This window comes from Podarcis tiliguerta (genome assembly GCF_965153285.1).
Source record: "Podarcis tiliguerta genome assembly, chromosome: 7".
NCBI lineage: Eukaryota > Metazoa > Chordata > Lepidosauria > Squamata > Lacertidae > Podarcis > Podarcis tiliguerta.
This window is the reverse complement of record NC_139540.1, coordinates 82,282,059-82,305,055: the sequence shown is the minus strand read 5'-3', so window position 1 is coordinate 82,305,055 and position 22,997 is coordinate 82,282,059. Positions and strand designations below refer to the sequence as shown.

Below are 22,997 nucleotides of genomic sequence, written 5' to 3'. Positions count from 1 at the left end.
CATTGCAGTCTTGGATGGCTGCTACAAGGTCCTGTATGCAGACAGACTTTGCATTTGTGGTCAACCTCAGTTGGAAGACATCACACATTATCTGTTAGTCTGCTGGAGTGAACACAGGTTTTAGAAAGCAGCATCTATATCGCTTTCTGAAGCCTTTGTTCACTCCAGCAGGCAGGCACATCCCAGCAGAAACCGTCGGTTTCTTTTGAGTGATAACAATACCCTCTTGACACACAAAGTGGCACTCTATGCACTGGCTGCAAAAACAAAACCAGGAAAAAGGAGTTAGATAACATCACTATAAATTGTTGTGGTGATTCAGAAGTTCTATTTGAAATCAACCTAGATTTGGCTTTCAGTTTCTCTGGTAACCTCTCTTACATCATGGATGCTGGCTCATCAATGTTGGATGTTGTTTTATTGGTAAGATTGCTGCAGGTTTGGCTTGAATAATAAGCTTATATTGTATTGCTTATTGCTTCCTCACCTGGGCTGCCATTGCTGATGTCTCTCACTGTTTTGGCTCCTAGAGGCAGACGCAAGGGCCGGGGGGGGGGGGGGAGTTTATTACCCATGCAAATATACTTCCCACAAGAACGGAACATGTGAGGTTTCTAATACTGAAAGTGAATTTTATTATTAAGTGCTTGAAATTACAAATTCAACTTTCTGAATACACTGTAGCTGAAGATCAGATCCAACATTAGCACCCAACACAAAACAGAAAGCTGCTTTATAGGAGGATGCTGAATGATCTACGATGCTTCCTAACGAAACAGAATCCCGGAGCCCTAATGTTTACTGCTTGATTCCAACAAATCTTTCGCTTCATTGATTTTCGTTGCCAAGTAAGGAGAGCCACCTAAATAAAAAGAAGAGAGAATAAAGTGAAGACTACATAACGCTGGATTTAACAATAAGCCTACTCCGCTGTTATGGAAAGTAAATTTCACATGCCATCTCACCAAGTTTCATTAACTTTCTAACAAGAAATTGACACAAGTATCACAATGAACCACAATCCTAAGGGCAATCAAACTGCTTTTTCTGATGGCGCAATTCTATCCATGTCTACTTGGAAGTAAATTCCATTATAGTCCACTAGGGTTCAACTTACTCCCAGGTATAGTATAGCATTTCAAGTTAAGACACAAGACAACTGACTTTCCTAAATCTATTGACTGGCTAATGTCTCGTTTTGTTAAGCAGTGGGTTCTCTGGAATATCCACAAGCAAAAATTTGGAGTGTTGCAGTTCAGAGCCTTCTCAGTGGTGGCACACCATTTGTGAAACCCTTCCCAGTGAGGCCTACCTGGTGCCAACACACTTTCAGCACCAGACAAGATGCTGTGTTTTCCCAGGCTTCTTAATAAGCTGCTTGTGTTTCATCTTAGCCGACCCAAAACTTCTGCTGAAGAGCAATATCGACATCTTTTCAATGAATGAATGAAGTGAAGCACTGATTTCTTCAAAGTCATTCCAGGCCAGTGCTGGGCTTTGAAGTCTATGTCAGGGCCGAGGAACATTTAGAACCTGAGGGCCATATTCTCTCATGGGCAGCCTTTCAGGGGCCGCATGCCAGTGGTGGGCAGAGCCATGGATGAGTCTCTTCACCAGGCCCTGAAGTTCCCCACTCCTGACCTAGAGGCAAGGAAACACTGCTCTCCATCATAAGAAAGTTAGGATTGCTTTCCCAAGATCAATTCCACAAGGACAGATATATCGTTGTGCAGTAACAGCATCAAATCCTCAGACCACAGGCAGATTAAGGCACCGCACCATGTTTAATTTATTTTTGACAGCATGCTTTGAAGGAAACTCCAGCAGGAATATTTTAACGTAGAATCATTAGGTGTGCGCTGCAAACATGCCCCATTTTTCAGTTAAGGCACAGGCATACCAGCCAAATGCATCACATTAATGCTGTTAGGCACAGAATACTGCCTTCTTCTTCCCTGTCCTCAACGCTGCCACTGCTTTCCAGTCCATCTAACAATCTGATTACAGTTCAGCAGTCTCGATGTTTATTTTTTTCACTCTCCTCGAGTGCCAACCATCTGCCTCCTGCCACTGAAAATAACAACCAAAGGTCTGTTGTCAGGAGCTCACCGTGCAGCAACAAACACCTAGATGTTTTTCTGGGACAACGTGCTTTCCACTGCAGAACGTTATAAACAACCTTTTCTAAGCATCTGCTCGGAGGAATCACATGCAATAGAAATTCCATCTACAGATTACTATGCTATGAGAACCCTGCACTTGGTTCCCTTCTTTTTATAGTTTTTAATCCACGGGCTGACCCCTCTGCATTTAGGGTCTGGAGGGAAGGAAGGAGCAAAGTTGTGCAATGCTACATGCATATAGGCCCCTGCATAGAATAAACACCATCTGAAGCATGATACATGAAACCTTGCAATGGGCAAAGACATTTTGTACACCCCACATCTTGTATAACATTATGTTAGCATCAGAGAAGCAAGACGACAAGTGGGAAAGATACAAGACACTCTGTGGCACTTTCACAGCAGGAATCTGAGCATGCACACAACAAAATCCTAACATGCATACTGAAGTGAAGTCCCTAGTGCCTTTACACCATTTAACAGGAACAGAAAAAACCACACAAATAATTAGTACACGTCGACAGGATACAGCTTCTCAAAGTGAGGTGTCTAGATCACCTTTGGTTAATGTGGGGAGGGAGAGGGGGCTAGAAAATTGGGCGGATGTTGCTATACAACAGAGTGGCTGACAGAGTGGTGCAAAGCTAACAACTTGCTCATAAATACAAGGAAGACAAAGGAACTTGTGGTGGACTTCAGGAGACAGAAGAGCAATGTCCAGCCACTTTTGATTGATGGGGTCTGTGTGGAGAGGGTAACAACGTTCAGATTCTTGGGCATTGAATTACAAGAGGATCTGTCCTGGAGTGTCAACACAAGGGGGCTTGTGAAGAAGGCGCAGCAGAGACTGTACTTTTTGAGAATACTAAGGAAAAACCATCTTCCGCAGAAACTGCTGCTTGCCTTCTATCACTGTGCCATTGAGAGCGTGCTTACTTATGGCTTATGTGTGTGGTACGGAAGCTGTACTACCCAGGACAGGATGGGGTTGCGCAGGGTTGTTAAGGCAGCAGAGAGCATTGTTGGCTGCCCACTCTCCACCTTAGAGCAGATTTATGCCACAAGGTGCCATAGGAAGGCACTGGACATAGTAAAAGATCCATCGCATCCTGGTCACTGTCTCTTTGAGCTCTTGCCGTCGGGACGGAGATACAGGACGATGAAGACAAGAACGAGCCGTCTTAAGAACAGCTTCTTCTCCAGAGCGATCTTGGCCCTGAATGGGAAGCCCGGACTTTGAAAGTCATCTAATCTCCCTTGCTGTACTTTACTATATTGTTTAATTAGTGTTTTTATGGAGCAGTCAAGTAATTTTGTTGTCCCCGAAGGGGGCAATGACAATAAAGATGATATATTTATTTATTTATTTATTTATTTATTTATTTATTTATTTATTTTATACAGGTGGGCTAAGGGAAAGAAGAGAAAAACAAGTGGAAGACGAGGAAGGAAACTATGCTCTGGTGAGGTGGAAGTGGGGTATCTTGTGGGTAAAAGGAGAACCGTGAAGCCCCAAACTCTGAAGAGGGGGCAGGGAGTGCTGCATCGCACATGCTCCTGATAAGGATCTCGACAAACAGGAACAGAAATACCTGGTAGATAAAAAACGTATCATGGAATATGGATGTAACAGCAACAACACTTGTGATTCTTTGATACTGTATTATGTTCTCCCATCAGGAGATTTTACCGTAGTCACTAATCAATATATTTTTATCTGTGTCTAGGAGCGTGTAAATATCTACGCCAGAAACTTGCCCCAACGTTTATTCAGGTATATAATGCCTGAATACACAATATTACTCCGCCAGGGCAATGCTGTAAATTGGCTGGCTTCAAATCTCATTGCTGAAAGTGCAGTAACTGGGAGAATCCCAAGCAGATGACGTTCCTTATCTGTGTTAGCCTTGGAATCACTAAAGAGCAGCATATAGCTTACACAGCATAGAGATTATTGCCACAGCCTCTCAAAATGTCCCATGCAGGGACATATTACAACTGGCTATAATACGGCCTCCGTCAGAGGATAATAGGCATGGAGACAGAGCAAAAATACAAACTAGGCCCCAGATATGAAAACATGATATGATCTACATTTGTCAGCTGTGTATTTTCAACTCTTCTAATATTTGAATCTAATGTTATTTCACCTGTTGCAATTGCTTTTTCAAAGCAAACCTCCATTAAGGAAATTGGCATCGTGCAAGGCATTGTACCTGCAACATTCCCACGGCTGCTCTTGGAGCTGCCACGGCATCTGCTGCGACAATGATTGATGTCTAGGAAGTTGACTGATGGCAGCAGAAGTGTCTTAGTCAAGGCCCACCCCCTAAAAATTATCAGAATGAGCTTGACCTCCTGTGGGAAACTGGAATGGAAAAATCCCATGAAGGTCGCTTGGACAACTAAAACTTCGCGCTGGGCCAAGACATCTGATATATGTCCAGCCCTTTTATGTCTTGAATGATGGATGGGCTAGGTGAAACGGAAGGAAGGATTGCGCCCGGTGCTGTCTCAAAAGCATTCTGCACATGTGTAAGTGGGTGCTGGGGCGCCATTAGAGTACTGTGCTATAACAACTCCCCCTTCACTGCAGCTGAACTGCAAACCTCTCCCCTTTGCCTGTGACTCTCCAAGGTGTTAAGCAGCAGTGTTTTGACCACAGAATTACACTTCTTTGTTTGCTTCCAAATGCATTTTCTTCCATCATTGTCTCGTTCCTGCATCTACAGAGTAAATCCAATTTTATTGATTTATTTAATGAATAAATTACTAGTAAAAAGAGGGGCAGGGAGAAATAAGAAATGGTGTGCTCCACACCTTTCACCTTAATGAGGTCAGGATTAATTTTATACTCCTGAAATGAGAAGGAATAAACTATAAATCTGTCAACGAGATATAAAAGTCTTCACTTCCCCCCTTTTGGCTTTTTAAATACTGTGCAACTCTATACCATCTGTTGTATCAAAGTACAAACAGCAACGAACATATGGGCTTTCCTTCCCAACCAGCTGTAGTGTAGTTAAAGTTATAATAAGAGCTTTTTGGGGAGATACATACATTAAAAACCTGGCTAGTTAAAACATCTGTGCCTGGTTTTATAGTTTTTAAGAGCGCTAAAATCTAGTACATACATTTGTATGACATTCTGCTCAAAAATGTGTTTGTCTATTTATGGCTGCACATACTCTGTTCATATTGAAGCACGTGAACGTAAGCAGGTACCCCCCTGGCGTCAATAAGGACCAGGCAGACTCAGCAAATGGAGAATTAGAAGGTGAAGTTTATTGCCAGGCAATAAGGACCCAGTTTGGAATCTCTTCCAAAAGGAACTGGGACCCCGATTGACAGAAATCCAGAGGTCTTTATAGCTGAGCAGATCACAGCAAATCATAGATCATGAGACAACCATGAGGCAGTCACGATATCGCCAGCGAAATTAGCCAATTAGCAAGCTTCTTGCCATGCTTCCAGCTCCTGGTCAAGCACAGAGTTCTAGTTCTGCTTTCCGTTGCTTGCAGTGACGCTCTGTCTAACCTCTCCCCTAGTTATGACAGGACAGGGAGTTTTGGAGATTTTGTGGTTTTGCTCTTCCTGTTCCAGTGGACTAATTTAGCCTGTATCTGAGGGGATTTTGTCCCAGAATCTCTGATTCACGTCTTTCCCTTGTCCAGGGTACACGGATGTTTGTAGGGGAAAGGTCGGCTCCTAATTTTGCTGTTTCAAGCAGTATGCAGTTAGCTAAGGCACAGCTTCCTTTTGATTCAAAATGGATTATAAAATACTGTAAGCCCTGATTATGTGTGAGCATATATGAATATATTGATTACTGATAACTGATTATATGGATAGCATAGGGGTAGCCCTTCTTCCTTGCCTCAATATAGACATGGATTTTTGCAGCTTCATGGTTAATGTTTCCCCTGTGTGAGCTACTTCACACAGTGGTTCTTCACACTATGTTTGACAGCTGCTTAGTTTGTGATCAAGTAAATGACCCCAAAGGCAGCTATACATTCCTTCCTTTGGATCACAGAGACCGGATGCAAATCTGTCTCATACTGCAGGCAACACTTCCAAGATATGTTTTGAAATGCACTGCAGCGAATTTGTGAAGTTAGTGATTAGTGTTTTGCTTCATACACATGTGAAGAGAGAAGGTCTGGCAGCACATTACCTATCAACTAATATTTATGGAACGCAAAGCTTACCTTTATCAGGGTGATTCAAAAGCATGATTCGTCTGTGAGCATTTCTAATCTTGGCCTTCCCAGCGGATGGACTGTAAAGATAAATTTAGAGTGCTTACCATAAATAAAGATTCTTGCGGGCTCTAAATTAGCAAAATTGTTTTCTTCTGATAAACAACATCTAGAGGTAGTTACAGGTAGGTAACTACCTGTTACCTACCTGTGTTGGTCCGCCGTAGTCAAAACAAAAAAAATAAAATCCTTCCAGTAGCACCTTAAGAGACCAACTAGGTTTGTTCTTGGTATGAGCTTTCATGTGCATGCACACTTCTTGAGATATCAAAGCATCTGAAGAAGGGTGCATGCACACAAAAGCTCATACCAAGAACAAACTTACCGTATTTTTCACACCATTGGACGCACCGGACAATAGGACGCACCTTGTTTTAGAGGGGGGAGAACAAGAAAAAAAAATCTCCCCCTCTCTGCCCAGCGCCCCTTCAGCGAAGCGGCAGGAGGCGCTGCGCAGAGAGAGGGATAATTTTCCCCCTCTTGTTTTCCCGCTCTAAAACAAGGTGCCGTTTAAGGTTGGTTCAGGTGGCTACCTTGGAAGCCTGGAGAGCGAGAGGGGTCGGTGCACACCAACCCCTCTTGCTCTCCAGGCTTCAGGTTCCTTTCGACCTGCTCTTTGGGGCTGGCGGGGGGAAGCCCACCACCAGCCCCAAAGAGCAGGTCAGGGAGCAGCGGAAAGGCGCAGCGGAGAGGCTGCTGCCATAGTCGCATGTCACTTCTCCAGCCGGGAGAGGGTCGCGGGGCTATGGCGTCTTCACTCCATAGGACGCACACACATTTCCCCTTCATTTTTGAAGGGGAAAAAGTGCATCCAATAGAGCGAAAAATACGGTAGTTGGTCTCTAAGGTGCTATTGGAAGGATTTTTTTTCATTTTGCTTCAACATCTAGAGGTATTTGCCATCTGGTGGGGAAGCGACAGTATTACATCCTTGAAGAATGAAGTTTCAAAGTAATCCATAGCTTTGCGTTTTGGGGATCTTTTGAGAGTGGTCTACACACATTTACACATGAGTATTCACCTGTGCTGATCAGTGGTACGAGACGCATGCAAGCAGTGCCAACAGTCAAAACACACGGCACTGACAGAAAGTGTCTTGCTGGAGCATGTGATGGAGAAATCCCCTCCTAGTGGTGCAGCAAAAAAACTGCTAGCACATTTGCAAAGCTAAGCAGGGTTTCAAATTGGATGGGGGACGGCGTGTTGAGATTCCTGCATTGCAGAGGGTCTACCCTAGGTATGCCTTCCAACTCTTACCATTCAGTGAAGAGAGTGGACTATCAAATCAGGCTGTAAGAGTACATCTTTTCCCCAACAGGTCCACCAGCCGGGGCACTGCTGTGTTGCAGCAGCCCTGTTGGGAATATCCAGCCCAGAGATCTATGGAAGGGCCTCATCCCCTTTGTCTGTTGTTTGGATAGCTGCTGTTTGTGGGGGGCAACTGGCGTGTCCTCTTCAGTGAGGCCATCACAAAGTTTACTCCAATCTGTTTGTCAGAGCTCATGTTTGCGGAACAGTAGCCTGGCTGGGGACGCGGGTGGCGTTGTGGGTTAAACCACAGAGCCTAGGACTTGCCGATCAGAAGGTCGGTGGTTCGAATCCCCGCGACGCGGAGAGCTCCCATTGCTCAGTCCCTGCTCCTGCCAACCTAGCAGTTCAAAAGCACCTCAAAGTGCAAGTAGATAAATAGGTACCGCTCCAACAGGAAGGTAAACGGTGTTTCCGTGTGCTGCTCTGGTTCGCCAGAAGTGGCTTAGTCATGCTGGCCACATGACCCGGAAGCTGTACGCCGGCTCCCTCAGCCAATAAAGCGAGATGAGCGCCACAACCCCAGAGTCGGTCACAACCTGCCTTGTGAATTTCAGGGGAAATCCTTTACCTTTAGCCTGGCTGTGAGTAGGGCTGACGCCCACAAATCCAGGTCTACATGCCTGGTGTGCGGGAGACTGAGCGCTTGTTATAATGTAGTTCCGCTTTTAGGCATTGGGCTGTGTAGTTTAATGAACTGAGCAGAGTGAATGATCATGGGCTTGGGGAAGGAAATTGGGAGGCTGCTTGGCAGGGCTGGCCTATCAGGTAAAATATTGAAGGTTGGGAGGGGGAGGGAATGGGTCACATGCGCTGCCGGGGGGTGGGGGGAGGAAATGTCCCCAAATGACTGGTTGACCCATACAGAGGCTACACACTCAGTCTACACAGGATTCCTTCTGACTAGCTCACGTGCACAAAGCATAGATTTTAAGTCATCCATGTTCTGAATCATGTAGAATTAAACATGTGCAAAACTGCAGGAGTATAACTGAATGCGCCACTTAAAACTGTTTTTAATACGGGAGAATTAGTACCCAAATTTGCTAATTTCCCCCTTCCATCTTCATCCTTTCTGTACTGTTCAATTTTGTATAAGCCACTTTTTTATTTTGTAAGCTATTTTGAATTTATTGGCAGAAGTATACAAGTATATAAAGGTAAATAAATACCAAGAGTTCTTTCAACACAGCAAACTGGGTAATTTTTGCAGGCAACTTCTTTTAGTGCTTTTTATCCTTAATAAAACTACTGGATAAGATGGGTCTACCCCACATTTCACACCATTTTTCTTTCAGGCTTTGGCACAGAATAGATTCTGTTTCAATGCAAAACACTTACCTTGTGCCTAAAATAAGACTAGCTTCTCGATGATTCATTTTCTGTTCGAATCCGCCTTTATAATAGGAAGAAAGATTCTGCATGGGAGAGACAAGATGAAGTAATTTGATCTGTGTGTGAGGTATAATGACCTTGATTCAATTTTGTAGCTAGGGCAAGAAGTGGCAGCTAGGCAACTCAACATTTTGTCATGCTGCAGTCGCACGGCATTGCTCTCAGACGAGCTGCACTGCCTACCAATAACCGACTGGGCCACGTTTAAGGTTTTGGTCCTCACCTGTAAAGCCCTAACACAGGCATAGGCAACCTCGGCCCTCCAGATGTATTGGGACTACAACTCCCATGATCGCTAGCTAACAGGACCAGTGGTCAGGGATGATGGGAATTGTAGTCCCAAAACATCTGGAGGGCTGAGGTTGCCTATGCCTGCCCTAACAGTTTGGGAGCAGGTGATGTAAGGGAGCATCTTCACCTTTCTTGCGCTATTCAAGTGTTACAATCAGTTGAGGAGGCATCCAGAGGAAGAGGCTTTTCGGTGATGGCACCCTTCTTAATAAATCACCTCCCCTCTGAGCTCAGGCAGGTGCCAACACTGATGAAGTTTTGATGCCTACTAAGAATATATCTGTGTTCCCAGGACTTTACAAGTGTTTAATTCCAACAGACTGTTTATGTTTCAACTCTGCCCTGTGTATATTGATTTTAATGTGAATAGTATATTTTATAAATGTGTTGTTACTCTGCCTCCAGACTGATGTGGCAAGTGGTATGGAATCTAGTTAGAGAGAGTCAACTGTTCCAACCCCTGCAATGCAGGAATCTCAACTAAAACATCTCTGACAGATGGCCATCCAACCTCTGCTTTAAAAAGATCAGATTTGGTTTTGAAACATGATCAATGGAACAAGACTTTTGCTGTTGCTAGAGGAGATAAAATCATACTGTATCTACTGTAGTCATATTTGACACAATAGCTGAGAGAAAAAAGTAAGTCATAAGGTCTCTTTGTAGTTTTCAAAAATGATTCTTAACTCCTAAGTCCTAAAGTATTAGTAGGGTGCTCTTTCCTACGTTTTGTGTGATTCTGAATATATTGAACTTCTATTTAAAGCTGTAGCTTTAATATTGATCAAAGTCCCTTTGAATCTAATTTCATTTGCATTGAGGGATCAAAAGATTTCCTCCAAGCGAACTAGTTGATCTGGAACCTGATTTATACAACTAAACTGAGTAAAACTGGAAATTGGAAGGATGCACTTATTGGCTCTGTAGAAATGCGTAGGAATTACGCATAGTAATGGTTTACTATCTCAAGCCATTACTTGAATGCACAATTTTTAAAAAGATATGATTGGCAAGACCTAGGGAAAACGTGTGCACAGAACCAAAAGAAGGGGGGAAAGTTAATATGGAAGACATGAAATGGATAGTTGAACTAAAATGTTCATTTTTCTTAAAACTTAATTCTGCTTTTTACGACTGTCCTCTTGCCTTTTCTAAACAAGCTTCTTAAAATTGGCTATTGCCTGCAAGACTCAAGAAGATACTGTCATGCTCATCTGCCCTAGACCCTTTGGCTCAATGCTACATGAGGTATAAGTGGGATTTGACAGAAGAAAGCTAACTACTTTGGATTCTAGTGAAGGACAAGTAGGCTGCCTGCTTGCCTTGCACCCCCAGGTTTCACTTCCACCCAGGACTGGAATAAATGTAAAGGAAATGGGGTAACCATATACCTGAGAGTCCCTTGACTGCCTGGCCAATCCAGATTTACAGCCATGGTGGGACAGGAAGTGAATGAGTCCCTGTTCTTTTATTGTAAGGTAAAGGTAAAGGTAAAGGTACCCCTGCCCATACGGGCCAGTCTTGACAGACTCTAGGGTTGTGCGCCCATCTCACTCTACAGGCCGGGGGCCAGCGCTGTCCAAAGACACTTCCGGGTCACGTGGCCAGCGTGACATCGCTGCTCTGGCGAGCCAGAGCCGCACACGGAAACGCCGTTTACCTTCCCGCTAGTAAGCGGTCCCTATTTATCTACTTGCCCCCGGGGGTGCTTTCGAACTGCTAGGTTGGCAGGCGCTGGGACCGAACAGCGGGAGCGCACCCCGCCGCGGGGATTCGAACCGCCGACCTTTCGATCGGCAAGCCCTAGGCACTGAGGCTTTAACCCACAGCGCCACCCGCGTCCCCGATCTTTCATTGTAGTCATCACCTAGTTGGGTCAGGGTTAGGTATACTTATCCCGCAACGTTATCTCTGTCTCCCTCAAGCTTCTAATCTCACCAGAGAGACCTGAGCTCTAAACTTACAGCGGCTGAAATTTTCCTTGCTGTTTCCGTGATTACTTGTTCTAGTGGTTTCCAGAGCTGGAATGCATAACGACCTATAAAATATTGAAACAAAAGGCAATTTAACATCTGTTCATCTGCTAAGCAAGCATGCAGCAACAGTAATTTCTGCAAGAAAACAGAGAAGAACCCAATTTTTCATCTCATTTGTCTGAAGGTCCAAATTGTTGCCCTTTCCTGATTCAAAACGTTCCCTGAGTGGCTGCTTTTGGAGGCAAGCCCAGCAATGCACCACGATGAGCTGGCAGGCACATCGCCCATTTATAGCATCACCAGGAAAGCTGTCTTTTAGGAGAATAATCAGGAATAGCAAAATTCTTATGTTAATAAGCAAGTCTTTTATAAACCTGCCTTGTGAATTTCAGGGGAAATCTTTCTACTCAAATTTATTTCCTTGGTTGGGAAGCCTCCTGCTTAGGATACTGGAGAGTCACCGGTAGCTAGAGTAAGCAATCCAGGGCCCAGCGGGCCCATTATAAATATAGAAAATATAAAATATTACAATATAAAAAGAAGTTCAAGTTCTTTTCTCATTAAAACACATTCCATTACTATTCGGTTTGTCTTAAGAAATGCAGTAATGGGTGGCACATTTGTTTCTAAACACACACACACACACACACATACACATACACACACACACACACACACACACCCCTCTTCCCCCCCAAACTTACCAGCAAAAGCAATGGCTGCAACACCAAGGCCAATACTTATCATAGATCGAGCCTGTTTAAAATAATAACATAATACAATTATATAGGAATGTATTAAGTTGTAACTAGTCAAGCTGGCAATACATATAACAAACAGTGGAGGAAAATACAAAAGGAGTCCATGTAATTTTAAATATTGACACCAGATTTATAGGTGTCAATATTTAGTATTTTAATATGTTATACTTAATAGGTTTTCTAAGGCACAGTGCATACAGCCCTGCCCATAGCTCACTAGGCAACTTCCTTTCCTTTCCCCACAAAATCTTCCCTGCAGCACTATCTCAAGCCTGATGTAACTGGATTTTCAGCAGACTGAACCACACCTCTCACTTCCAGCCAGTGTTAGAAATTTCCCAGGCGCCAGGCGCTTTTTGTGATTGACACGGGTCCAACTGGGACTACATGGAGATCTCTGGTTGCCAGGTTGGCGACAGACATCTCCCTCTGGCTGGCCTCTCCAGCTTTCTTAAGCAGGTCAGCAGCAGAGCTTATTTATTGCATTTATATCCCACCTTTTTCTCCAAGGAATACAGTGGTACCTCTGGTTACATACGCTTCAGGTTACAGACTCCGCTAACTCAGAAATAGTACTTCAGGTTAAGAACTCTGCTTCAGGATAAGAACACAAATCGGGCTCCGGCGGCACGGCGGCAGCAGGAGGCCCCATTAGCTAAAGTGCTGCTTCAGGTTAAGAACAGTTTCAGGTTAATTCATTATTATAATTATATTTTTATATAATAATATATAATTATTATATATAATAATATATAATTATTATATTTAATAATATATAATTATTATATTTAATAATATATAATTATTATATTTAATAATATTACAGTGGTGCCCCGCAAGACGAATGCCTCGCAAGATGGAAAACCCGCTAGACGAAAGGGTTTTCCGTTTTTCAATGCACTTCGCAGGATGAATTTCCCTATGGGCTTGCTTCGCAAGACAAAAATGTCTTGCGAGTCTGGTGTTTTTTTTCCGCTCCCCACCCCCTTTTTCTAAGCCGCTAAGCCGCTAATAGCCTTTTAGCAGCTAATCCGCTAATCCCTTAAGCCTTTAATAGCCGCTAATAGCCGCTAAACCGCTAATAGCGCTAATCAGCTAATCCGCTAATAGGGTTGCTTCGCAAGACAAAAAAACCGCTAGACGAAGAGACTCGCGGAACGAATTAATTTCGTCTTGCGAGGCACCACTGTATATTTAATATTATTAAGTTAATTTATATTATATTAAATTAAATTAAATTAAATTATTAAATTACATAATAATAATAATAATAATAATAATAATAATAATAATAATAATATATAATTATTATAATTCAGGTTAATCCGACCTCCGGAACAAATTAAGTACTTAACCCGAGGTACCACTGTACATGGTTGCCCCCCCCCCACTTAATCCTTACAACGACCCTGAAAGGTAGGTTAAGAGGTTGCTACTGACTCTAAGGCATAGCTGTCAACTTTCCCCTTTTTTAAAGGGAAATTCCCATATTCCGAACAGGATTCCTCGCAAGAGAAGGGAAAAGTTGACAGCTATGCTCTAAGGTCACCCAGTGAGCTTTATGACAGAATGGGGGTTTGAACCCTGATCTCGTCCGGCACTCTCACCGCTACACCTCCTGGCTCCCTATAGTCCTTCTGCTATGGAGCAGCTGTATAAACTGAGCAGTTAATAAATATGGGGAAAGCAAAATGTCACTTTGTGAAAGATCTGAAACATCTCCCTTGAAGCTTGAATTTGTTTTATTCCAGATTGCTCTGTTTGATGTTTTAATGTGTTGTAAACCGCTGCGATATTTTATCTGTAAAATATAAAGCAGTATAGAAGCCTAGACACGAATGATAAATTTCAGAGTTTAAAAAAAGTGCTTGGACATTACACTGTAGCAACTGCAACCTAGGTTTAAGAAGAAGAAGAAGAAGAAGAGTTTGGATTTGATATCCCGCCTTTCACTCCCTTTAAGGAGTCTCAAAGCGGCTAACATTCTCCTTTCCCTTCCTCCCCCACAACAAACACTCTGTGAGGTGAGTGGGGCTGAGAGACTTCAGAGAAGTGTGACTGGCCCAAGGTCACCCAGCAGCTGCATGTGGAGGAGCGGAGACTCGAACCCGGTTCCCCAGATTACGAGACTACCACTCTTAACCACTACACCACACTGGTTTAAGGCACCATTTGACAATTAGCTTATACACCTGAGTTTCTGCATCCAGCAATTTCCATACTTTGGGAAACATGGAACCATGACGGTTTATTACCAAGATTCTACACATTTTATTTTACTTTCAGACCACTCTTCAACCTGCATATAACAAAATATAAACATTAGATTTAACAGGATTAAAAACATTGCATCCAACCATTAAAAAATAAGCAGGCTTAGGGTTGCACACATACCCAATGCCTGGGTTGATAATATGTGTTTTAAGCTGCCACTGAGAAATCATTGATGAGGGATAAAATTGTACCTCCAAAATGGTGGAACATCTACATATGAGGTGCCACCATAAAGAAGACTGTATCCTGAATCACCATAATATCAGCTATACCCGTTGGTAGGATATGGCTTCCCCTGAAGATAGCAAGGCTTGGATTGGCAGATACGGGGGGAGGCATTCATGTACAGTCGTACCTTGGTTGACGAACAGAATGCGTTCCGGGAGTCCATTCAACTCCTGGAACCATTCAAAAATCAAGGTGCGGTTTCCGATTAGCTGCAGGAAGTTTCTGCAGCCAATCGGAAGCCACGGAAGCTGCATCAGACATTCAGCTTCTGAAAATTGTTCAAAAACCAAAACACTCACTTCCGGTTTCCGATCATTTGGGAGCTAAAATGTTTGGCAACTAAGCCGTTTGTCAACCAAGGTATGACTGTACTTTGTTTCTCAACACACCAGCAAAAGTAATAGTTGCTACACCAACACCAGTGGTGATGAAGTCGTTGAGGGCTTTATACATTTAAGATCAACACCCTGAATTGGCCTAGCAGTAGATCAGCAGCCAGTGCAGCTCCTGAAGAGTCCCATTTGTTGTACTGTTCAAAGCACTTGTGGCTGCATTCTGCACCAGCTGCAGCTTCCAGACCCTATTCCAGGATAGGTCCCCATAGACTGTGTTAGAGTCACCTAGCTGGGAGGTTATTAAGCCATGAATAACTGCAGCCACGTTACACTAGTCCAGGAAGGGCTATAGCTGGCAGATCGAGCTGATGGACTACGTGGAATTGGCGGAAATGACTGGCAGAATCCGAGACCAGGGAGAAGAGTCGGTGGAAGAAGATTGGAAAAAATTTAAAGTTTATTTACAGAAATATTGCAAAATTAATGAATGTTAGAAAAATGCTGGAATGAAGTTATATGGTTTTAGCAGAAATGCTATAAAGAATTAAGTAAAAATTGATTGTTAATGGGTCAAAGCGGAGAATTTAAAGTTAGATTGTGTTAAGATAAATTATAGAACAAAAAATTGAGAAAGATGGAAAGGATTTGTTGAAATAGCTAATTGAACTAGAATACAAAAAGGGAGATGTGAGGAGGTCGATGAAACAAGTAAATGAAAGGTAAAGATATGGAAATATTGGATGTGTTTATTAAATGTTTTTGTTTTTCTTGTTGTTTTGATGTATTTTTTTGTTTTGTTTTTTGTCTTTCTTTTTATTTCCAATGTATTGTCTGTTAAATTTTTTATTGGTTTTTTCCTTTTTTTCTGTAACTATTAAACCTCTAATAAATATTATTATTTTTTATAAAGAAAAAAGGAAGGGCTATAGCTGGCAAGCCTGATGCAGCAAGAAATAGGCCCTTCAGCACCAAATCCATCCGGGCCTCAAATAACAAAGCCTCCCATTTTCAAGGGGAGCACAACTCTATCAAGAACACTAAACCACTGCAATTCAGTGTGCTCTATATGGGGCTGCCCTTGAGGCTACTGCAAAATTCAACAGCTTGACTGTTCACTGGGGCAGTATATCGCCATCGTATTACGGTGCTACTGAAAGAATTGCATTGGCTGTCCATTCTCTACCAGACTAGTTTCAAGGTGCTGTTATTGGCGTACAAAGCCCTACATGGCCCATGACCATGCTAATATCTACAAGATGGGTTGGCTATGTAGGGGGTAAGACCATCACCACATTCCACAGGAGAGGGTACCCGGTAGTTCCAACCCATTAGGAGCGCCATTGCACACAACTGCACACAATGTTGGAACGGGACCTTTAGTGCAGACGCAACCACCTTTTGGCACTGCTAAAGAGATTCCTCTTTCAACCAGCCTTCTAAATGAAGATCTTTTCCCTAGTTGCTGTCTGCACTGGATTTGAAGCGATTTTACATATGTGCTGTTATTTTGAACTGTATCAATTGTGTTTTTTTTTAATTGCTCTTATATGCAGTTGACCCACCATCAAAGGCAAAATCTTGCAAAGTCAGGAATCCTCAGAACTTAAAGGTCTACTGCCAGTAAGAACTATAAAACCATTTATGTATCCCCAGTGGTGTTTCCACAAACTGCAGTATGAGAAATCTTGCTATAAATGTGGATTCAATGAGAAAGGCAAGGTCACATTTAAAACAATTTTTAAAGTGTTCAATGACAGCAAGACCCAGCCCAAATCCTATAGCACTATTCAATTATTTTCTTGCCATATGTCTAATTTCCGCATCGCTTGCTTCTGCATAAAGAGGTTTAAGGTTTTTGTATCATCCACACATACAGTTGCTGAACATTTACAGCTGCATATTCTTGCATGGCAGGGGATTGGACTAGATGATCCTAGATGATTCCAACTCTACAATTCTCTCTCTGATGCACTAATAATATTGATTTCACAGAAAATAAAATTGTTAAGACTTCCTTTTCCTAGTCACATGCAAGTAAATAACATGTGGAACTATCAATAAAGGTACTCAGTACTGTTCTAAGCTAAAATGCAAAAGAGCTTTAAAGGTGCTGCATTTAATTTAATTGAAGTAAATTGTAACTTTTCTCTATAAACTCATTGTGAAATGGTAGTAATACTTTCCAGCATACAGATCTTTAAACAGGATGAACTTAGAAATTCTAACAAACTTCATCTCACCTGTTAACGTGGCTAGACTTTATGGCCCTGCATACAGTGAGAATATGCTGTACTGATTCAGCGCTTGCTTCCATTCCCTAAGAAATCACATTAATATTCTTTAACACCCCAGCAGATGCACCACTTCAAGTGATTACAGTTCGCTGTTGGAATTCTTGTCATGTTTTGCCTGGTTCCAAAAACCTAACTCATCATTTTCAAGACTAATTCTTTCCACTTGTATGGCATCTTTAATCTAAACCTCTTGAAGCAGTTTACAAACATTAATTCTTACAATAAGAGACACAAGGTAATTAGATTGTTCATTTTGCTAATGGGAAAAGGCTATGTTTGTTGCCCCTGACCTCCAATCTATGCCAGAAGAAAACAGGTACTTTGTGTTAAGTGATCAAGAGGTTCATAGTATATTAGTGCAAAACTAAAACAGGTAACAGAAGTTGATCAGGAAGGGACTGGTGGTTGAGTGGCCCAATATGGCAGCAAGCAACTAAAGTAAATGTCATTTAGGTTTCTGACCAGCTCTATTGCTCTCTACAATGAAAGACTGACATGCATCCCAACCCTGCAATTAAAATGTTTGCATAATACACATTTTTATTCACCTACAATCTCCAAGCCTACCATGATATTTCATTTTGATATATTCCTACCTAAATCATGCAGTCTCATTGGAGCAGTGTTAGAAACTCAGGTATGTAAGCTATTTGCCAAATGGCCCCTTAAAGCTAGGTTACAGGTGCAACAAAGGGATGCCTAGCCACCATTTTTTCTTCTTCAAGATTACAAAGCAAAAAATGAATTTTGTATATTGTCAACGTTTTAATATATATTACAATTCAGTCACACATTTTACCAATTACAGTAAAAAAAAAATGGAATGTGAATTAATGCATAATTCACATCAGTGACACATTTTTAATATCACATTTTAAATAGCAATTGTTAACTGGATACCACATAAATAAATGGGGCTCAGCCACAGCAATAGTGACCAACAATAAGTATTTATAAATACCAGTATGTATATCTATATATACTCTTAACCCAATATGTCGCAGCTTCAGCAAGTACTGAAGTCACAGTTAAATTTGCCTATTAATTCAAAATTATTGGAAGAACGGGCCTAACAGCACAATTCTAATCATTTCTAAATAGAAATAGATGTTACTGAATTCAAAAAGGCTTACTCTCAGACAAATGGGATTGTGATTCATTATTTTTGAGCAGTCTCTCCAGCAGCATGCTTTCGATTTGCAAGATAGCAGTGGAAAACTAACTATGTAAATGTTAATTCATTTTGCAGACCTTCCTTTTAATATCCAGAATTTGAGAATCTCTTAAAACATAAAGATTAATGTAAGCCCTACCCTCCCTCTCTCCCTTGATGGCTGCCATGTCCACTAAGTAATGTTTTCTTGTATAAATACAACTAATGGGGCTCCAGTATTAGGGATTCATCACAATAAAACAACAAGGAGATGCCAGACCTATGAAACTGTAGCCTAAGCAAAAGAAACATTTGTAGGTTACAGTTGCCTTCATCAGATGCATACAGCAGTCTGACAAAGTGGGCTGCTTAAGTCTTTAAAATAGTAAAGGTAAAGGTACCCCTGCCCGTACGGGCCAGTCTTGCCAGACTCTAGGGTTGTGCGCTCATCTCTCTCTATAGGCTGGGAGCCAGCGCTGTCCGCAGACACTTCCGGGTCACGTGGCCAGCGTGACAAGCTGCATCTGGCGAGCCAGCGCAGCACACGGAACGCCGTTTACCTTCCCGCTGGTAAGCGGTCCCTATTAATCTGCTTGCACCCGGGGGAGCTTTAGAACTGCTAGGTTGGCAGGCGCCGGGACCGAACGATGGGAGCGCACCCCGCCGCGGGGATTCGAACCGCCGACCATGCGATCGGCAAGTCCTAGGCGCTGAGGTTTTACCCACAGCGCCACCCGCGTCTTTAAAATGCCATAGTATTAATTTGCAAGAAAGGGTGGTATACAAACTTAATATAAATTTATATAATGTAATATAACATGACTATCCCTCAAAATGCCCATTTTGTATTTACGCTTTTTCATCAGCTTATCAGCTGTGACAGAAAGGTATGTAACATGTTCTAGGTAACTTTCTGGGTATAGGAATGCCATCTTTTTCCTGGCGAGCACCTACGGCTGTAGCATATGTAGATCAGGTAGAAATTCAACTGGTGATGCTTATTTTATCACCATATGTCTGAAATGGGGAGGTTCCAGCAATCTGACCTCTGCCGGTCATCAAGCTGTCACAGGTACAGAAATCCTGTCATTAAAAAGTTGTAACTGTGGGTGGGAGCTTGTTTCTCAAATAAGAACAAAACCAGTTGCTTTAATATATTTAACTATGTTAAATGTGTAGGAGGAAGAAAACGGAAGTGCAAAACTGGACTGCAGAATAGAAGAATTGGCTTCAAAAATGGGTTGGGCGGGTGAAAGCAAGCTTAGTAACTGAATGGTGTAAAAGGCAAAATATTTGTATGAGAAACCAGAGGGTTGGTGCTGTGGTGTATTTATTGTAATTAACTATGTTAAATTGTAATTAACTATGTTAAAGGTCCGTATAGTAAAAGCTATGGTTTTCCCAGTAGTGATGTATGGAAATGAGAGATGGACCATAAAGAAGGCTGATTGCCGAAGAATTGATGCTTTTGAATTATGGTGTTGGAGGAGACTCTTGAGAGTCCCATGGACTGCAAGAAGATCAAACACATCCATTCTGAAGGAAATCAGCTCTGAGTGCTCACTGGAAGGATCCTGAAGCTGAGGCTCCAATACTTTGGCCACCTGATGAGAAGAGAAGACTCACTGGAAAAGACCCTGATGTTGGGAAAGATGGAGGGCACAAGGAGAAGGGGACGACAGAGGACGAGATGGATAGACAGTATTCTCGAAGCTACAAACATGAATCTGACCAAACTGCGGGAGGCAGTGGAACACAGGAGTGCCTGGCGTGCTCTGGTCTATGGGGTCACGAAGAGTCGGACACGACTGAACGACTAAACAACAACAACGTTTTAATAGATCATATAGCTATGTTGTTCTACTTATATTTTTGTTTAATTGATTTCTAATGATTGCTCCCCCCCCCCCCCCCGTTTTTAGCTGTTTCTATTTTATCTGTAAGTCACTCTGAGTTCCTAACTGGGGGGAAAAGCAGGATATAAACATATAACAAAACTTACATCTCTCTGGCCACTGGAGCAAATACCGAAGCCTCACAAGCCAATCCTGTTAAAAACCGGTGCTATATATCTCTAGTTAACAAAGCGAAAGAACATTTCCACTTTTCTTCTCGCCTATCTGCACAAATCAGTGTGCACCGTGGCACGATGGGTTGACAGGCGTAAGCACCCTATAGAAATACTCTTATGTTTTCATGAAGTCGTGGAAATTCACATAAGGAACTGCCAACACCAGAAACCCCAAATGGAGAAAGTGCCAAGATGCTCGCAACACTCATTGGCCAGAATTGGGTGGCGATGTTGGGAAGAACACCACCCCCTCAAAAAAATTCCCCCCTAGCACCAGTTTGAGCGTAGGGCAGGGGTAGGCAACCTAAGGCCCAGGGGCCAGATGCGGCCCAATCGCCTTCTCAATCCGGTCCGCGGACGGTCCGGGAATCAGCGTGTTTTTACATGAGTAGAATATGTGCTTTTATTTCAAATGCATCTCTGGGTTATTTGTGGGGCATAGGAATTCGTTCATCCCCCCCCCCCCCCAAAAAAAAAAATACAGTCCGGCCCTCCACATGGTATGAGGGACGGTGGACTGGCCCATGGCTGAAAAAGGTTGCTGACCCCTGGAATAAGTAATGGTCAGCAGCTGCAAGAGACGAGCCCCGAATGTTGGTGCTTGATAGGTATGTGAGCACAAGTGACTATGAGAGCGCATGTGAGAGAAGGGCTCTCCTAGCGTCCTCCCCTCAGACTTCTTTCCCCTGTTGAGGGAGAACATAGAGCAACGGAGACAACTGTGTGGGAAGTTGCTATGGCACTCCCTGTGCAGTGGTTGTTTGTGCTGCTCAGACTGTCTTCCTGCAATACCAAAAGCACCGTGACTGCGTCCTCCGTGCCGTGCCGCTTGTTCTGCTGGTCTCCTGTACCTTTTTTTAAGCTGCAGGCTGCAAATCAACTAACATTTTGCTTGCTTTCCGATTCACTCTCTCTGCAGCTCATCTCAGCCATCTTCCAGGTAGGCTTCTCCACGAATGACTTGTCCACTTCCACATCCCAGCAGGGCTCAGGGTCTGCTCTCAGCCCCTCTGAGCTTCCGCAAGGGCAGATGCCAGCCTCCCTCACACTGCAGGCATAATGGACACACACCATCCCAACCTCCAAGCAGGGCAAGATTCCAGGCGTTCCAGGCACATACTCAGGGTTTGCGTTCCCCTTGGAATTGGGGACAGTGGAGTAGAATGTGTACAGTGGTACCTCAGGTTACATACGCTTCAGGTTACAGACTCTGCTAACCCAGAAATAGTGCTTCAGGTTGAGAACTGTGCTTCAGGATGAGAACAGAAATCGTGCTCCGGCGGCGCGGCGGCAGAAGAGGCCCCATTAGCTAAACTGGTGCTTCAGGTTAAGAACAGTTTCAGGTTAAGTACAGCCCTCTGGGACGAATTAAGTACTTAACCTGAGGTACCACTGTACTTTTATTCAAAATGCATCTTGGGGTTATTTGTGGGGCACATGAATTCCTTCATTTCCCCCCCCAAAAAAATACAGTCTGGCCCCCCACATGTTCTGAGGGACGGTGGACCGGCCCACGGCTGAAAAAGGTTGCTGACCCCTGGCATAGGGCAGGGGGGTCTCCGCACAGGCCCTGCACTCCTCCCTCGGCCTTTTGAGGAGGTGGGCTTCCTCTCATGAGACTGTGGGGAGCTGGGGGGGGGGGGGTTCCCTTTCCGAAAGGGCTTCAGTTTAACGGCCGACCGGCCGCCTGAGTCAACGACGTTGGAGGAGGAGCTGGAGGCCGCCGCTCCCCGCCCCTCGAGCACCAGCGGGGTCTGCAAGGGCGACGGCGGGTCCTGCGCCGCCCAAGAATGACGAGGGGCGACAGAGAAAGGAAGGCCAGGACGAGGCCTCCCTGCTGCGCAGGCGCGGCGGAGGGACGTCGCCATGGCAACAGCCGGGCGCTCGAGTGGGCGCCCAACTCCAGCTAGGCCGCAGGGTGCGTGCGCACGCCTTTGAGGCACCCCCCCATCCGACCCCGTCTACTCACCAGCCCCTCGTTCATGCCGGGCCCGCCGCCACCGCCGCCGCCCTTGTACTCGGCGTAGCGAAGGCGCTCTCCCTCCGAGGCGCCCTTCGTGCTCCCCATCGCGGCCAGGCAAAGAGAAGTGGAGAAAGCGGCGGCGGCTACGGGGCGCCGCGAGGGACAAACTCGGCACGCCTCTCTTCGCTTTTGCCCTCCCGTGGACGGGGAAGCTGCACTGAGCATGCGCGAAGTCCGTCTGCCGCCTCGAGCCCCTGCTGGGAAAAAGGCGGCGTGTAAAGGAAATACGTAGTCGGAACAAAATAAAAAAATTCCAGTAGCACCTTAGAGACTATGTTTGTTATTGGTATGAGCTTCCATGTGCATGCACACTTCTTCAGATACACATTTCGTGTGCATGCACACAAAAGCTCATACCAATAAGAATAAGGTGCTACTGGAAGGATTTTTTTTTATTTTGTTTCAACTGCGGCAGAGCAACTCAGCTACCTACCTGTAATGAAATACGTAGTTATCTTGGGGATTTTAGCGCTCTGGGTTAGCTGCTGGCAACCCTAACAAAA

At 43.7% G+C, this 22,997-nt stretch overlaps 1 protein-coding gene across 3 annotated transcripts; it reads right to left on the bottom strand.

The window, feature by feature from the left end:
- Positions 1–611: 611 nt before the first annotated feature.
- Positions 612–22,629, bottom strand: DNAJC15 (DnaJ heat shock protein family (Hsp40) member C15). 3 transcript variants are annotated; one of them, XR_014513146.1, is made up of 7 exons: positions 22,441–22,629; positions 12,060–12,111; positions 11,344–11,417; positions 9,035–9,111; positions 6,001–6,405; positions 3,526–5,312; positions 612–2,732 (listed from the first exon to the last, which is right to left on the bottom strand). XR_014513146.1 is itself a non-coding variant. In XM_083448841.1 (6 exons), exons 1-6 carry the CDS (start codon positions 22,537–22,539, stop codon positions 792–794), a joined length of 444 nt encoding a protein of 147 aa, XP_083304967.1. In that variant the 5' UTR covers positions 22,540–22,619; the 3' UTR covers positions 612–791. The 3 variants fall into 3 exon arrangements, 2 of the variants coding, with proteins under 2 accessions (XP_083304967.1, XP_083304966.1); XM_083448841.1 differs by lacking the exon at positions 3,526–5,312 and having other exon boundaries at positions 612–862; positions 6,335–6,405; positions 22,441–22,619; XM_083448840.1 differs by lacking the exons at positions 3,526–5,312; positions 22,441–22,629 and adding an exon at positions 22,007–22,030 and having other exon boundaries at positions 612–862; positions 6,335–6,405.
- Positions 22,630–22,997: the final 368 nt, after the last annotated feature.

Excerpts from the sequence above, each read along its gene's own strand:
- DNAJC15 (XM_083448841.1), bottom strand. The coding sequence starts at position 22,539 with ATGGGGAGCACGAAGGGCGCCTCGGAGGGAGAGCGCCTTCGCTACGCC. Across the intron at positions 12,112-22,440 it reads CCGGCATGAACGAGGGGCTG|GCTCGATCTATGATAAGTAT; the intron begins GTGAGTAGACGG and ends TATTTTAAACAG. Across the intron at positions 6,406-9,034 it reads AGTCTTATTTTAGGCACAAG|TCCATCCGCTGGGAAGGCCA; the intron begins GTAAGTGTTTTG and ends TTATCTTTACAG.